General features: G+C 41.5%; 1 protein-coding gene across 2 annotated transcripts in view; it reads right to left on the bottom strand.

Moving 5' to 3' along the window:
• Positions 1 to 16,825, bottom strand: part of SNTG2 (syntrophin gamma 2) — a 787,936-nt gene that overhangs the window by 274,819 nt on the left and 496,292 nt on the right. Inside the window, exon 9 of one of the 2 annotated variants that reach the window (XM_077488701.1) lies at positions 5,805 to 5,932. In XM_077488701.1, the coding sequence (XP_077344827.1) occupies positions 5,805 to 5,932 (128 nt within the window). The remainder of the gene's footprint in view (positions 1 to 5,804; positions 5,933 to 16,825) is intronic. The other variant, XM_077488702.1, reaches the window with a different exon arrangement.

Raw genomic sequence — 16,825 nt, 5'->3', positions numbered from 1 at the left:
CCCCCCCCCCCCACACACACACACACACACAGTTAGAAAGCACTCCCAGGGAACACATTTAACCATTTGATTGCCATGGTAATTTGTACAGTTACAGTGCATATTATTTAGCACTGATCACTGTATAAGTGCCACTGGTCCCCAAAAAGTGTCACTTAGTGTCCGATTTGTCCGCTGCAATGACGCAGTCCCACTATATGCCACTGACTGCCGCCATTAACCTCCCTGGCGGTATGATTCAGTCTGGAATAAGGTGCTGAAAGCGGTACAATTATTTTGCATGGAAATCTGGCTTTTATTTTGTAGTCCTGTAATTCTTAGGAATAACGCTCTGAAATCTCTTCAAACCAGAGTCTAGCGGACATCCCGGGTATGATAAAGTTTATAATATAATAAAGAATAATAAAAATTATTCAATAATGTAATCAAATCCAAAAAAAAATGAAAAAGGGACATGTTTTGGTTGCTATGGACAATCTCCAAATTCCAAGCAGTAAAAAACAGTATTTATAATATAAAAGTGCATGCAGGGCATTGCACAGACCACTAGGGACAAAGGGGGTGTGTATTTTTTACTACAGCACTGTAATCTGTAAGATTACAGTGCTGTGTGTGTTTTGTGTCTTTTTACATTTTTGAATTTGCCGCCGTTCTCCGCTCCCGTGCGCCGTAACGTCGCAGGGAACGGAGCTCGGCGGCATTCGGCACTGTGAATCGAGCGGAGGACAGCTCGATCACACAGCGCGGCGGACATCGCTGGATCCAGGGGACAAGGTAAGTAACGTTACCTGTGTCCTCCCCTGCATCGAGCGGTGCAAGCCCGAGTCTGGCTCGGGGTTACCGCTATTGTAATGAAATTCCCAACCCGAGCCAGACTCGGGATTACCGCTAAGGAGGTTAATAGTAAAAAAAGTAAATAAATAAAAATTCCATAATAATATCCTACAGTTTGTAGGCGCAATAACTTTTGCACAAACCAATCAGTATATGCTTATTTTTTTTACCAAAAATATGTAGCAGAATACATATTGGCCTAAATTGAAGAAGAAATTAAATTGCTTACATTTTTTTATTGGATGTGTTTTATAGCAGAAAGTAAAAAATATTGTCTTTTTTTGTTTATAGTGCAAAAAATAAAAACCGCAGAGGTTCTCAAATACCAACAGAAGAAAGCTCTATTTGTGGGGGAAAGTGGATATCAATTTTATTTGTGTACAGTGTTGCTTGACTGTGCAATTGTCAGTTAAAATAACACAGTGCCGTATGGCAAAAAATGGCCTGGTCATGAAGGAGGGTAAACCTTCCAGGTTAAAATAACAGCTCCAAGAGATAAAAAAAATATTCTGGTAACTGCTACCTAGAGAATATTGCCACTATATAGTAGACATCAGAGATGGCACACTGGTTTATTTCAGAGGGCCCTCCTAAAACTGGACTCCTGCATTCCACATCCCACTGGGTGGCCTTAGCAGGTTTCATTGGCAATCCCACATGTAAAGTATATTGAAAGCCAAAACTTTTCATTTTGGATAGAATAGAGGAGGATTAAAGCCATTGTCTGTGCCTTCACTTCCTGTCTTGTAGACTAAACAAGAAGTGTGAGACTATGGGGGGTTATTTACTAAAGAAAAATCCACTTTGCAAAGTAAAGTAAAGTCACTGTAGATCTGAGGGGTACATGTAAGGAAAGTAAAAAAACAGCATTTTAGCTTGTACATGATTGGATGATAAAATCAGCAGAGCTTCCACTCATTTCAGATCTACCTCTTAGATTTAGAGTGACTGCACTTCCAATTGCACTTGCAGTGCAAAGTGGATTTGCCTTTCGTAAATAACCCCCTATATTTCTAATGTAACCAAATCAAATCTTAGACTCTCATACACACTATTAGATTTTTGACTTGAGATTTATCAAAACCATGTAGTGCAAGGGCCTGCCTGATTGCATACAAAATGAAACTCTTAGCCCTTGTACACACGGTCGGAGATTCTAACAACCAAATCCGTCGGAATTTGTCTGTCGGATTTTGCCCGACGGATTTTGTCTGAAGCTGTTGCATACACACGGCCAGACAAAGTTGACGGAAAATCCGACGTGATGATTTTGTTACGACGAGACTATGTTCATGCTAGTAGCCAATAGCTTTGGTGTAGGAATTTGATCTGAGCATGCGTGGCACTTTGTCCGATCGTAATTCTCTACACACGATCGGAGTATGTCCGATCGGAGCATTTTGTCAGAAAATTTTACCAACAAGTTGGAAAACTTGGTCCGTCGGATTCTCCGACGGAAACAGTCCGATAGAGACCACACACAGTCGGAATATCCGACAAAACGGTCCGATCGGATACATTCCGTCGGAATCTCCGACCGTGTGTACAAGGGCTTAAGGTTTGACCTGATAGTATATAGTTTTAGTAAATCTGAAGACAATCAGCTTTCCAATGTAATTTCTACAGTCTTTGTTGTTAAAATAAAACAGTTATTTTGACTGATTGCCAGAGGAACAAGAAACATTCTTATTAGCACAATTTTCATGCATAAGACCCAACATTCAATATAACACAACTATTACAATACTTTATATTACACAATTTATCATTATTATCAATATTAAAATTCGTTTTTATTATTATTATATAAAAAATATAATTATTATTATTTTGTTATAATAAATTATGTTTTTTATCAAAATCTTTACCTACTCTGATATATATATATATATAAAAAAAAATCGAATTAATAAGTAACCCGAAAGCTGGTATAGCATCCCTTTTATCCAAACTGCATGTATCCTTGAAGTGACAATTATTAAAGTAGACCTAATCTCAAAAGTTAAGATTTGCTATGTTATGGGGAACTTTTAGAAGAGTTAATTGTGCCAAAGCAGTAGCCTGAAAAATCTAACTTGCGTATAGAATTCTTTCTAAAAATAGCAGAACACTTCCTGGTATGTGAGTATGTGAATCACTTCTATACTTCCAGATACATAGCACTATAAATGTATTTTTAAGGCAGTGGGGTAGCCTGGTTTGCCAGGACCTGTAGATCATTAGCACTCTGAGCAGCAGAGTGCCACACATTTGTAGTGTGCCTCTCTCTCTCTCTCTCTCTCTCTTCAACTCTGCCCACTCTGATCTAGAACCATTCAGCCAGACCTGCCTACACAGCCTAAGGCCCCATTCACACCTGAGCGATTACCTGCTTGGAGCTCAAAAACACTGGAGGAGAAAAAATCTATTATTTTCTATGGAGATGGTTCACATCTCCACTTCAAATTGCTTGAAGCCAAACGCCCACAGCTCAAACAAGTTCTGGAGCTTTTTTTTTGTATTTCGAATTGGGCAGATTTGGGCGTTTTTGGAGCGTTTGTATTCCCATAGAAATGAATGGAAAAGCGCCTTTCGCACATTTTTTTGCGCGTTTCTGCGCGCATTTTTGCACAAATGAAAAAAAGTTCAAAATACAATAGTAATAATATATGAGTAAATAAATGTAATATAAATTAGTAATAGTAAAATGTAATATAAACTTCATAAATAAGTAAAATAAATTAATAATATGTAATGATACAATAAATAATAATTAACCTCTAACCTTCAAAACATATTAAATACATTATTGATATTATTATTATTATTAATAACAATAATAATAATAATAATAATAATAATAATAATAATAATAATAATAATAAACACCCAGAGTGGAACAAAAATACATTATTAATAAAATAATAATAAAATGTATTTTGTGTTAGGGTTAGGTGTTTTAGTTATTTATTATTGTTTCATTTTTTAAGGGGTAAGGGTTAAAGTTAAGGGTTAATTATTCCATTATTGTTACTTGGTCATTCAATTTATTGAATTTTTTTTTATTATGATTTTTATTTATTTGTGTATTTATTTTACATGTATTTATTCATTTATTATTATTCCTATACTAATACATTTAAAAAAATTATAATAAATAACCCTAACCCAGCTCCTAATCCAACCCTAACTGAACTTGAATCATTTTCCCTAACGAAAAAAAAAATATATATAATAAATTAATAATAATTAAAGAAGAAATAAATGCTAATGGAAAAGTTTAAAAAGCTGAAATACCTAGCAACAAATGATGCAACAGATAACAGTTTTCTCTATTAGCTAATAAAAAAAACATCAAAGCCCAAAAACGCTGCATACAAATGCACCAAAATCACGCATAGAAACGTGCGAAAAATGCCAGAAAATCGATCAAAGATGCTACGCTCAGGTGTGAATGCAGCCTTAGAGGGAGAGAGAGGAAGGAACTCCCCATTGACAGGACCAGAACTAGGGGAATACACAGACCCGATCTCCTGCTTCTTCTCACTCCAAAGTCTTAATCATTTTGCACTCTTGGCAACCTCCCCTGTGGCCCTGCCAAATGCTACACCACTGGTGAGGGATTGAATGCCCCATACACATGGTCGGACATTCCGACCACAAAATCCGTTGGATTTTTTCTGACAGATTTTTGCCGAAACTTGTCTTGCATACACCCGGTCGCGCAAAGTTGTCAGAAAATCCAATCGTTCGGAACGAGGTGATGTACAAAACGTACGACGGGACTACGTAGAGGCCAGTAGTCAATAGCTGTCGTCTCCAAATTTTTTCTGAGCATGCGTGGCACTTTGTGCGTCAGAATTCTCTAACCATGATCAGAAAAAGTCAGATTGGCTTTTGTTGTCGGAAAAGTTTAGATTCAGCTCTCTGACAGAAAAAGTCCGATAGAGCCCACACACGATTGGATTTTCCGACAACATAATCCGATCTGACTTTTTCCGTCGGAATTTCCGTGTATTTGGCAGAAGACACTGCTGCCTATGGTTGCCAGTCTCAATATATTTGGAGTGATATTTGGTAACTATTCTGCTGCTCATTGTTCACCTTGCTGGATGATCTTAAAGTCTAAAGGCAGAAAGTTTTTTATCTAAATGCATTCTATGCATTTTAAGCTAAAAAGCTTCTATATGCAGCATCTCCCCTCAGCCCCCATAATACTTACCTGAGCCCCATCTTAATCCATCTTGATCCAGTGATGTTGTGCGAGAAACTTGGCTGCCTAATCAAAGTCAGTCCTGCTGCTGTCAAAGTCAGTGAGCCAATGAGGAGCTAGAAAGGGCAGGGCCGAGCCGAGCCTCTGAGTCTGAATGAACACATAGAGCTGTGACTTGGCTTGGGTGTCCCCATAGCAAGCTGTTTGTTGTGGGAGCACACGGCAGGGGCCATGAGTGCCGGTAAGGGACCTGAGAAGAGGAGGATTCTGGCTGCTCAGTTCAAAACCATTACACAGAGCAGGAAAGTATTACATGTTTGTTATTTTTAAGCAAACAAACAAGATGTTAATATCCCTTTAAATAAGGAACAAAAGCCTCCCTTTACCAAGATGTCCACCTCTACACAGAGACAAAGTTCAGAGCAAGGCATGGTAATTCAGTAATAGGGAAAGATCGGCTGCAAGGAAACCACAGATGATACTCAGAACTAGTCCTTGCACTTTGCCTGCCATTCTGTGGGCTCAGCTTCCAGAGTTCATCTCCTCTTTAAATCTGAATAGCCACTACAGGGAAATAGGTAATTGTAACATAATAATAAAAGCATGGTTCAGTGAGCATTTAATTATTGGAGAGTCGTGTGCAAAAAGACTTTAAGGTAAACATTATCATAATAACAAAAATATGCACTCTCTGAAAATGCACTCTAATTTCCCTTTAAACAGTAAATATGTCAAATAAATAACTAAACTGTTTACTCGTACATGGGAAAATGCAAACCTTAACTTTACAGATGAAGCCTTGAACCGTGAAATTCGAGCCATCAGTAATGGAATTGAAAGCTCGTCAATCCATCTTTTCTCATATTTAGATTCTTTAATTGTTGGAGAGGAAGGAGAAGAGGGGGCCTAAGAAAGGAGAAAAAAAAACAAATAAATATGACTTTTCAACATCCACCAATCAATGAAAATACAAAGCACCAGTTTACTTTTTCAAAGCATTGCAATAATTTATATGGAAACAAACACAATATGGTTAAACACAATCTTTCTCAAATACACTTTTTTGTATCAAGTAGGCTAAATATTAGATAAAAAAAGATTATGTCCAGGTTCATAATTCATTTTAAAGAAGAACTGCGGCCAGGCTATAGTGATTTCGTGGGCAGGGAGGGTCCAGTTCTGATGTCCACGTGCCCATCGTATGTTCTTTTGGCTGTGGACACCAGTCAGGCACTCTGACTGGTCTGCGGCTACCCAGCCCCATACACAACACACTGATGCCCTTTTTTCTTCTTTTAACACATTGACTTCAGGGACAACATGTTTACTTACTGTGTAATATATCTCACCAACTTTCAGATGCCAGTGTAACAAGACACAGTTTATTCATCTAACTTTTCAGTAGTCACAAAGTTATGGCTGATCATTGTATATACTGTACGTATATATACTGCAGGTGTCTGTGTGTATAACTTGCATACTATCAGAAACTTAAAAAAAAAAACTATAAATGAAAAAATGGAAGAGGGGAGATCCAGTTAGTGTATCTACCTGTCCCTCCTCTCCCCTTGCCCAATTACAGAATGCCTAGTACCCAGTGAAAAGAATACAAGGCTTTTTTATGAATAGATGAGAGGAGAGGAATTGGGTGAGTGAGCAACTTCCTTTACTGTATACTGACCAGTAGACATGTGCACACCGAAATATTTAGTTTCGGAATTTTGTTTTTGTCCGAAAAATACATTAATTTAGATACTCACAAAAATCGTTTTTATATATTTTGTTTCGTTAAATAATGAATTTGTTTGAAAATCTGAAATAACTAAGGCTGAATCTGTCATTGAAGGCTTATGGTGTCTGTTGAATGTTCTAAGAAGATTTGACGGAGCAGCTAAACTGTACGATGCTCTAATCATACATTTCCGGTCGAATGTTCCGCCTACAAGCTATAGTAGAATTATAATGTTGGTTCACTAGTAATAATTATATTTATTAATTATTATTACTAGTGAACCAACATTAGAATTCTTCTATAGCCTATGGGCAGAGCATTTGACCATAAATGTCCGCTCGCTGCGACTGCTTCGTTGAATCTTCATGTTGAATCTTTTCGCTCTATGTTGAATAATCTTGGACTAATAGAGCTAAGGTTAGGCACACAGGTTTGATGGACACAGATCGCTATTGTCAGCGTCATGTTAAATCTCCTATCCATATCGAACTGTTGATGCAATGAAAACGAAAATAAAGCAATTGTTTGTGTTGGATCTTTCGGTTTTCGGATTCTGCACGTTCGTTATCGTTTGTTAAAACGATAATGAAAATACCTGAAATTCGGACAAAAATGCATTCGGACAAAAACTAATGCACATGTCTACTGACCAGTACTGACAGCCACAGCACACGAAACTCCAGGCTGACAGTATTATTTGGAATAAGCAATTTTAGCATAATTCTGAGGTATTAACCACTTGCTTACTGGGCACTTAAACCCCCCTCAGTCCCAGACCAATTTTCAGCTTTCAGCGCTGATGCACTTTGAATGACAATTGCGCGGTCATACAACACTGTACCCAAATGAAATTTTTATCATTTTTTTCCCACAAATAGAGCTTTCTTTTGGTGGTATTTAGTTACAGCTCGGAGTTTTATTTTTTGCTAAACAAACAAAAAAAGATGCAAAAAAATAAAAATAAAAAATCATGTTTTAATAGTTTGTTATACAATTTTGCAAACGGGTCATTTTTCTCCTTCATTGAAGTGCGCTGATTAGGCGGCACTGATGGCTGCATTGGTGGGCACTGATGGGCTGCATTGGTGGGCACTGATGGGCTGCATTGGTGGGCACTGATAGGCTGCATTGGTGGGCACTGATAGGCTGCACTGGTGGGCACTGATAGGCATAGTTAAGGCGGCACTAATAGGCACAGATAAGGCGGCACCGATCGGCACAGATAAGGCGGCACTGATGGGCAAAGATGGGCACAGATAAGATGGCATGGATGGGTGGCACGGATAAGTGGCACGGATGGGCACTGATAGGTACCACTGATAGATGGGACTGATGGGCACTGATAGGTGGCACTGATAGGTGGCTCTGATAGGTGGCACTGCTGGGCACTGATGGGCGGCACTGCTGGGCACTGATGGGCGGCACTGCTGGGCACTGATGGGCGGCACTGGGGTGCAGCACCTTTGCGGCAGATTGTGGGCACTGTGGGTGGCACTGTTGGTGGCACTGCTGGATGGCACTGTGGGTGGCATTGTGGGTGGCACTGTGGGTGGCGCTGGGGGCACTATGGGCACTGCTGGGTGGCACTGATGGGGGGCACTTACTTTCATTCAGGATGGCACTGCGGTGGGCAGGTGGGCACTGGCAGGGGGCAGGTGGTCAGCTGTATTGCTGGCCGTGATCGGGACTGATGTCCCGATCACGGCCGCCGGTGATCGGCTTTTTTTTTCTCTCCTCGCGCTGTCAGCGCGAGGAGGAATAATAGCCGATTACCGGCTCCGTTCTGTCACATGATCAGCTGTCATTGGCTGACAGCTGATCACGTGATAAGGGGTCGGGATCGACCCCTTACACGGATCGGTGATCAGGCGAGTCTCATGGACTCGCCGATCACAGAGCGCGCCGCGCGCGCCCCTCAGGGGGCGCGCAGGCCGCTCGTAACCAGGACGACGTCAATAGACGTAGTCCTGGAAATGTAGGTCCGCGCTAATGCCGTCATTTGGCAATAGCGCGGATCTCAAGTGGTTAATGAAGAACTCTAGCTTTTCTACCCCAAAACAATAGATGCATTGTGCATGTAAATGAATTACAAACTCTCTGTCAGTTTTTGTGTAACTTACTTCCTTTAGCTGTATACAGCAGGTTTCTGTGAAGTCACTCCTCCTCCTGACTGAATTTCAAAGTTCTCTGACTTCCTGTTTGCTTACTTTTCCAGTCCTAATATTACATATTCCATGATCTTTTGAGCCTCTGTAGTTTTATGGCAGGGTATGGGAGTCACTTGTACCAGTTCTGGGAGTTGATGTGGGTGGGTCCTAGGGTTACTGTGGGTGTTTCTGAGCCTTTATGTGGGTAGTGAAAGGTATAAATGTGTCATACCTCCTCCTGTGTCATTCCGATCTTGCCTGCCAAAGAATAATGGCTTACTGCAAGACTGCAGAGGAAGGGCTATGGGAGGTTATTATTATGAAGGTGTTTCCCAGAGGCGTAACTAGAAACTTCAGGGCCCCGGTGCAAGAAATCATGTACCCCCCCCCCCCCCCCACGAAAAGCATGATTTTGATATCTATTATTTTTTTCTACTGCACAACAAAGGGGGGTGGGACCTATCACAGTTATGAAGGCCATAAAAAGATAGCACAAATCCCCCCAAAGGACCCCATTTTGGAAAGTAGACACCCCAAGGTATTTGCTGATAGGCATGTTGAATCCATGGAATATTTTATATTTTGCCACAAGTTGCAGGACAATTAAAAGTTTTTCTTTTTTGCACAAAGTTGTCACTAAATTAACTATTGCTCAAACATGCCATAGGCATATGTGAAATGACACCCCAAATACATTCTTCTGCTTATCCTGACTATGAAGATATCACATGTGTGAGACTTTTTAGGAGCCTAGCCGTATAAAGGACCCCAAAAACCAAACACCGCCTTCAGGCTTTCTAAAGGCATAAAATGGTGATTTGACTTCCTCGCTACCTATCACAGTTTCGGAGGCCATGAAATGAGAAGATAGCACAAAACCCACTCAAATGACCCCATTTTGGAAAGCAGATACTTCAAGCTATTTGCTAAGAGACATATTGAGAGGCTCTCTGAGTTACTAACATTTCTTGAGGTGCTAAAATGGCAGGGCAGTACAAACCCTCCCCCCCCAATGACCCCATTTTGGAAAGTAGATACCCCAACTGTGAGCAATATATCATTTAGTGACAACTTTTTATTTTTGTTTTCATTTTTTTGTAATTTTTCAATCAGTTGTGACAAAAAAAAAAATTCAATAATGGGCTCAACGTGCCTCCCAGTAATTTCCTTGGGGTGCCTACTTTCCAAAACGGGGTCATTTGGGGGGGGGGGGGGTTGTACTGCCCTACCATTTGTGGGAAAAAAAGGACACAAATTTAGTTTGGATACAGCATTCCATGGCCAGCTAAAGCAGCGCAGTGCCAAATTGTAAAAAATGCTTGAGCAGCCAAATCCTCTGGGACTGAAGTGGTTAATTTAACAGGTTTAAATTAGAACCTAATTGGTTACTATGCACAACTGCAGCAGATTCTGTGTGCAACAGTTTCTGTACCCCTCCCCCCCAATGCAACCTGGCCAGGTAAATAAATGGACATAGGGAAAGCGAGCAGCCATGACACTACAAACTGCAGCAGCAGCATGTGTGAGCCCACCATTATAATGGAAGGAAAACAAATGACACAAGGAATATAATTTCATTATACCTAGCTAAAGCAACAAAAACTATTAAAAAAGTACTATGCCTTTAAATAGGAAATTAAATGACTAGGTGAATTTGAGTTTATAGCTGTGACTTCTGGCCAATAATCTGTAATCCAAAGAAGTACTGGTACACAGAATTACAACAAGACAAATATAAAAGGCATCTGAAACTGATGTTCTTCTCAGTTCTTTGGTCTGAAACTCTCAAGCATGAAATCCTAGAATACACACATGTATTTATGAAGTGACCTAGGACGCCGAGTACTCAGGATGTTTGTATTGGATGATGAATCTTTCTTCTGAAGTCAAGTGTTTGCAGAATGTGTTGTTTTTATTCAGGATGTTAATGTCAGGGTGGTTAAGTAAAGGTGAATGTTCAAGCCTTATAAAAATAAGAAGCCAATAGAGCCTAAACACGCAGCATTTTAATAGAGATAAATTCTGTTTTGGAAAGATCGCAAACACAGACTTCTCATTTGCAGGTATTTGTTAGCAATGAACTGCATTCAGAGCCTAGTCACCTTCATGGGAGTTTATTGTGCTGTGTATTCCACAAATTTGCGTGCACACTCATCCAGTATAATCATCCAGTTTTTATACAGTAGAATAAAGAGTTATTATGATTAGTTTGCTTGTGCAAAGAAGATACATATTAACAACTTACAAACCAGAAGATTTGGCTGCTTAAGGACCAGGCCATTTTTTGTGATACGGCACTGCGTCACTTTAGTGCGACATTGTACCCAAATAAAATTGATGTTCTTTTTTCCCACAAATAGAGCTTTCTTTTGGTGGTATTTGATCTACTCTGCGATTTTTATTTTTTGCGCTATAAACAAAAAAAGAGCCACAATTTTGAAAAAAAACAGAATATTTTTTTACTTTTTGCTATAATAAATATCCCCAAAAATGGTTTAAAAAATGAATTTCTTCATTAGTCTAAGGCCAGTATATATTCTTTTACATATTTTTGGTAAAACAATTGAAATACTCGTATATTTATTGGTTTGCACAATAGTTATAGCGTCTAGCGTTAGTGTTTCTAACTGTGGGGGGGATGGGACTGACTGGGGAAGGAGACATATCATTGTTCCTACTTACTAGGAACAAACGATATGTCTCCTCTCCCCTGACAGAACAGGGATTTATGTGTTTATACACACAAATCCCCATTACAGCTCTCGTTCCCGCAATCACGGGTGGCCAGTGGAGAACACACACACTGGCCACCTGTATCGTGGACCGGCGTGAGCCGGTCGGAAAGTGATTAAAATGAACTGAGCATCATCTGTTTGGACATTCATAGAAGAGTAAGGAAGATAAAGTCTTGCACTGAACTCTCTTTCTTGCCAAGTTAATTTTGTAAAATGGGTCTTAAGTAAAACATATATTTTTTTTTAGTGAGGGATAGGGTTAGAACATTTGTTTGGATATTGATGCAGTTACATAGTTGGTAAGGTTGAATAAAGACAGCAGTCCATGCAGTTCAACATGTGTGTGTGCGTGTGTCTGTTTATGTCACTGCCATTTTCCATACTCTGTAGTAAATATGAACACATGCATTTGAAGAAATTCTCCACAAAAAAGTGAATCTTACATAGTTACAGTACATATTTGGTAAGTAGGGATGAGCTGAACACCCCGCCCCCCCCCCCCCCAGTTTAGTTTGCACCAGAACCTTTGAACGGGCCGAAAATTCATATGAACTTTAGAACCCCATTAAAGTCTATGGGACCTGAACGTTCAAAATCAAAAGTGCTCATTTTAAAGGCTAATATGCAAGTTATTGTCCTAAAAAGGGTTTGGGGGCCTGGCTCCTGCCCCAGGGGACATGTATCAATGCAAAAGAAACTTTTAGAAACTGAAGTTTTTTCGGGAGCACTGATTTTAATGACGCTTAAAGTGAAAAAAATATGAAATATTCCTTTAAATATCGTGCCTGGGGGGAGTATGCTTGTGAAGTGGCACATGTTTCCCATGTTTAGAACAGTCCCTGCACAAAATGAAATTTCTAACGGAAAAAGGTAATTTAAAACTACTTGCGGTTTTAATGTCTGGTTCCCGCAATACAGATGAAAATCATTGAGAAAAATGGCATGACTAGCCCCCCCTGCCCATTACCAGCCCATTTGGGTCTTGTACGGATATTAAGGGGGACCCCATACCCAAATCAAAAAAAGGAAAGGCGTGGGGCTCCCAGGCCCTATATACTCAGAACAGCAGCATACAGGTGGTGCAAACAAGACATGGACTGTGTAGGTTTGTTGTGTTAAGTATAATCTGTTTGTAATTTTGTAGTGGTACATTTTTAAAGTGTAGCTCCAGTCAAAAAATCTATTTTTAAACTTTTTGGAAAACATAGGGAAGGGTTATCACCCCTGTATAATTTTTTTTTGCCGTCTGTCTTTTTTCATCTCACTTCCTGTTATCTCCTTCCGTTTGCAAGTAGGGGACGTTTGTAAGTTGGATGTTTGAAAGTAGAAATTTGGGCATAAGGTGTTGGTGTTGCCACAACACTGTAAGCCCTCAAAGTGACTCTTGGTGGGCAATGGAACACCCTGCTGTGAACTATTATTTCAAGAATTGTAATTACATAGCATTGTTGAACAGTGGTAGAAAAATTGGGTCTTTGGTGGTTGTGGTGCTGGTGCCACAACACTGTAAGTTCTCACAGTAACTCTCGGTGGGCGCTGGAACAGGCCCTGCTGTGAAATATTATATCAAGAATTGTAATTACATGCACCTGTTAAACAGGGGCTGAAAAATTGTGCTTTAGGCATTGGTGGCACAACACTGCAACACCTCACAGAAACTCTAGTTGGAGAGCAGGAATGAGCCCTGCTACAAATTATTGCATCAAAAATTTTAATTACACGCCCCTGATAAACAGGGGCTGAAAAATTGGGCCTTAGGCACTGGTGCTGGTGCCACGACACTGCAATCCCTCACAGATACTCTAGTTAGAGCGCAGGAATGAGCCCTGCTGCAAAGTATTGGATCAAAAATTGTAATTACACGCCCCTGTTAAACAGGGGCTGAAAAATTGGGCCTTAGCCACTGGTGGCTGTGCCCAGAACCAAGAATGTTCTTCCAAGCTATCAGCAGGATCATTGAGGAGGAGGAGGATAGTCATTCAACATTACAGGATAGTCACTCAGCATCAGCATAGGCAGTCTTGAAGGGATGTGACATTTAAAAAAAAAATATTCAGTTACATCAGCTTCAGGTGCTTGGTAGCTGGTGGTGATCCAAGACTGATTCATCTTTATGAAGGTAAGTTAATCAACCGAGTCGGTGGACAGGTGCACCCTGTGATCGGCTACAAAGCCTCCAGCAGCACTGAATGTGCATTCTGAAAGAACGCTGGATGCAGGACAGGCCAGTAGCTCAACTGCATACTGTGCAAGCTCTGGCCAGTGATCCATCCTCAAGACCCAGTAACCCAGAGGATTTTCGGTGGGAAAGGTGTCCAAGTCTGATATTGCCCCTAGATATTCCTGCACCATGTAAATCAGACGCTGGCGATGGTTGCTGGAACAGATCATACCTTGGGGCTGTGGACTAAAAAATTGTCCGAACGCAACGGTCAGAGGGCCACCTTCTCCACCACTCCTTCGTTTACTAACCGAAGCCTCAGCAACACGTTGTCCAGGACCAGGGATTTGTAACCTCCCAGTCTCTGGGAACACGTTGCACAGACCTTTCTGCACGGCCTCCCAGAGATGTCTCATCCTCTGATCCCTCTGTGATAGCAAGATAAGGTCCACACCCTTACCCTTGTACCATGGATCAAGGAGAGTTTCCAGCCAGTAATGATCCCTCTCCTTGATCCGCTGAATACGAGCATCCTTCAGCAGGCTTTGCAGGATCAGTGAGGCCATGCAGCGTATGTTAGCTGAGGCATTCAGTCCAGAGTCCTCTGGGTCACTAAGGACAACATGATGCGCAGCCACCTCCCCCCAGCCACGTACAAGTCCACAGGTTTCTTGGGACTGTAAATCATTCCTAAAAGACTGCTACTGCCGATGCTGAGTGCCAGGTTCCACCTCCATGCTGACACAATCTTCCTCCTCCTCCTCCTCCTCCTCCTCTTCCTGTGTGATCGACGGGACAGAAGGAACACTGTCTGGATAAGGGGGCCTTGAGAGGCAAGGCTGTCCTCCTCTGCCTGCCTCTGTTCTTCCTCAAGTGCCCTGCCCATTATTCCATGCAGCGTGTGCTCCAACAGGTGGAAAAGAGGTACAGTGTCACTGATGCATGCACTGTCACTGCTCACTATCCTCGTGGCCTCCTCAAATGGTGACAGGACAGTACTTGCATCCCTGATCATGGCCCATGGGAAAAAAAACCGAGCTCCCCTGACCCTGTCCTGGTGCCGTAGTCGCACAGGTACTCATTGATGGCCCTCTGCTGTGTGTGCAGCCGCTGCAGCATGGCCAATGTTGAGTTCCACCTGGTGGGCATGTCACATATAAGGCAGTTCTTGGGCAGGTTCAACTCCTTTTGGAGCTCAGCCAGCCAAACACTGCCATTATTTGACCAGCAGAAATGAACACAGACTTTCCTGGCCTGCCTTAGGACATCCTGTAAGCCCGGGTACCTGCCCAAGAACCGCTGCACCACCAAGTTAAGCACGTGAGCCAGACAGGGCACATGGGTCAGTTGTCCCTGTCGAAAGGGCGGAGAGGAGGTTGGTGCAATTGTTGCAAACCACCATTCCTGGCTTAAGCTGGCATGGCGTCAACCACCTCTCAGCCTGCCCCTGCAGATCTGACAGAATATCTGCCCCAGTATGGCTCCTGTCCCCCAAGCACACCAGCGCAAGCATGGCATGGCATCTTTTTGCCTGCGTACTTGCGTAGCCCCTTGAACGCCTACGGAAGAAGAAGAGGAGGGGTGGAGCAGAGGGGTGTGTCACAACCAGTAGTAGCATTTTGGAGGCATGGTGGTGGAACAACCTCCAACACTACTGCACCTTGTCCTGCATCCTTCCCAGCTGCCAGAAGAGTGACTGAATGCGCCGTGAAAGATAGGTAATGTCCCTGTCCATGCCTGCTGGACCACGAGTCGGCGGTAATATGCACCTTACCACTGTCCGCCCTGTCCAGCGAGGCATGGACATTGCCTTCCACATGCCGGTAGAGAGCCGGAATCGCCTTCTGTGAGAAAAAGTGGCGTTTGGGAACCTGCCACTGAGGAACCGCACATTGCACAAACTCATGGAAGGGGGCCGAGTTTACCAACTGAAAAAAAGGCATCAGTTGAAGTGCTAGCAATTTAGTCAAGCTATCATTCAACTGATGGGCATGTGGATGGCTGGGAGTGAACGGTCCAGCAGCTGGGGCAGAGAAATTTGCCTGGTACAATTGGACGTTGGTGTACTGCTGGCAGAGTGCCTACAAGGGCTGTGATACACCGAATTCTATACCTTCATTCCTCTCATTGCAGGTTTCAGAGAGGACTGAAGGTATAGTGGGGTTGGAGATTCCAGCTGATGAGGAGCAAGGAGAGGTCTGCTTTGTTCTTTGGTGTGGGTCATTAAGGTACGGTTGCCAATGAACATATGTCTGGTCAAGCATATAATATATATATATATATATATATATATATATATATATATATATATATATATATATATAATATATTTTTTTATATTGTTATTGTTGTGAATTCATGAAGAAATACATTTAATATTCATGGCAGAGATGAGAGATTTCAGTAGGCCTAGAAAAAAAGGTTGATGAACTATAGTTTTGATATTATTGAACTGTGACCTCTTGGAGAACTTGAAAAAGCAAAGTACAAGAGCTCACAGGTTTTTCCAAATGTTAAAGGGATTAGCTATCTTTTAAAGTTCTACAAGTCTGTATTGAGAAATGTGTGGCCTGAACAAAAGGGATGTTTGGTCACAAACACCAGAAAAAAATCTTATCTAGCTCCTTGAATGGTCAAAGAAGGCCATGCAAATATATATGGCAAGGTTTGGGCTATACTTAGGAGTACCTGTGACCAACAGCCATTAAACCTGAATGACCAGAACAAATATCCCATTGTCTCAGAAAGTGAGAGATCAATAAGCCAAGTAGTCAGTATTGTCCTAGCTTCTCATGAGACAATGGCAGGAGAGATTTACACGCTAGGATGATAACAGTTATAAAAACCGAGAGTCGAATGACAGGTGCATATATCTGGGGTGTTGTGTCGCAATGTTGAAGTAAGATTCATATACCAGTATCATCCATATTTTTCTAACCACTTGACCACTGGGCACTTAAACATCCTTAATAACCAGACCAATTTTCAGCTTTCGGTGCTCTCACATTTTGAATGACAATTACT

This window comes from Lithobates pipiens, unplaced genomic scaffold (assembly GCF_037356315.1).
Source record: "Lithobates pipiens isolate NorthernLeopardFrog02 unplaced genomic scaffold, aLitPip1_a1.2 Scaffold_18, whole genome shotgun sequence".
NCBI lineage: Eukaryota > Metazoa > Chordata > Amphibia > Anura > Ranidae > Lithobates > Lithobates pipiens.
Note: the sequence above shows the minus strand (reverse complement) of the source record. Positions and strands in the feature narration are given on the sequence as shown.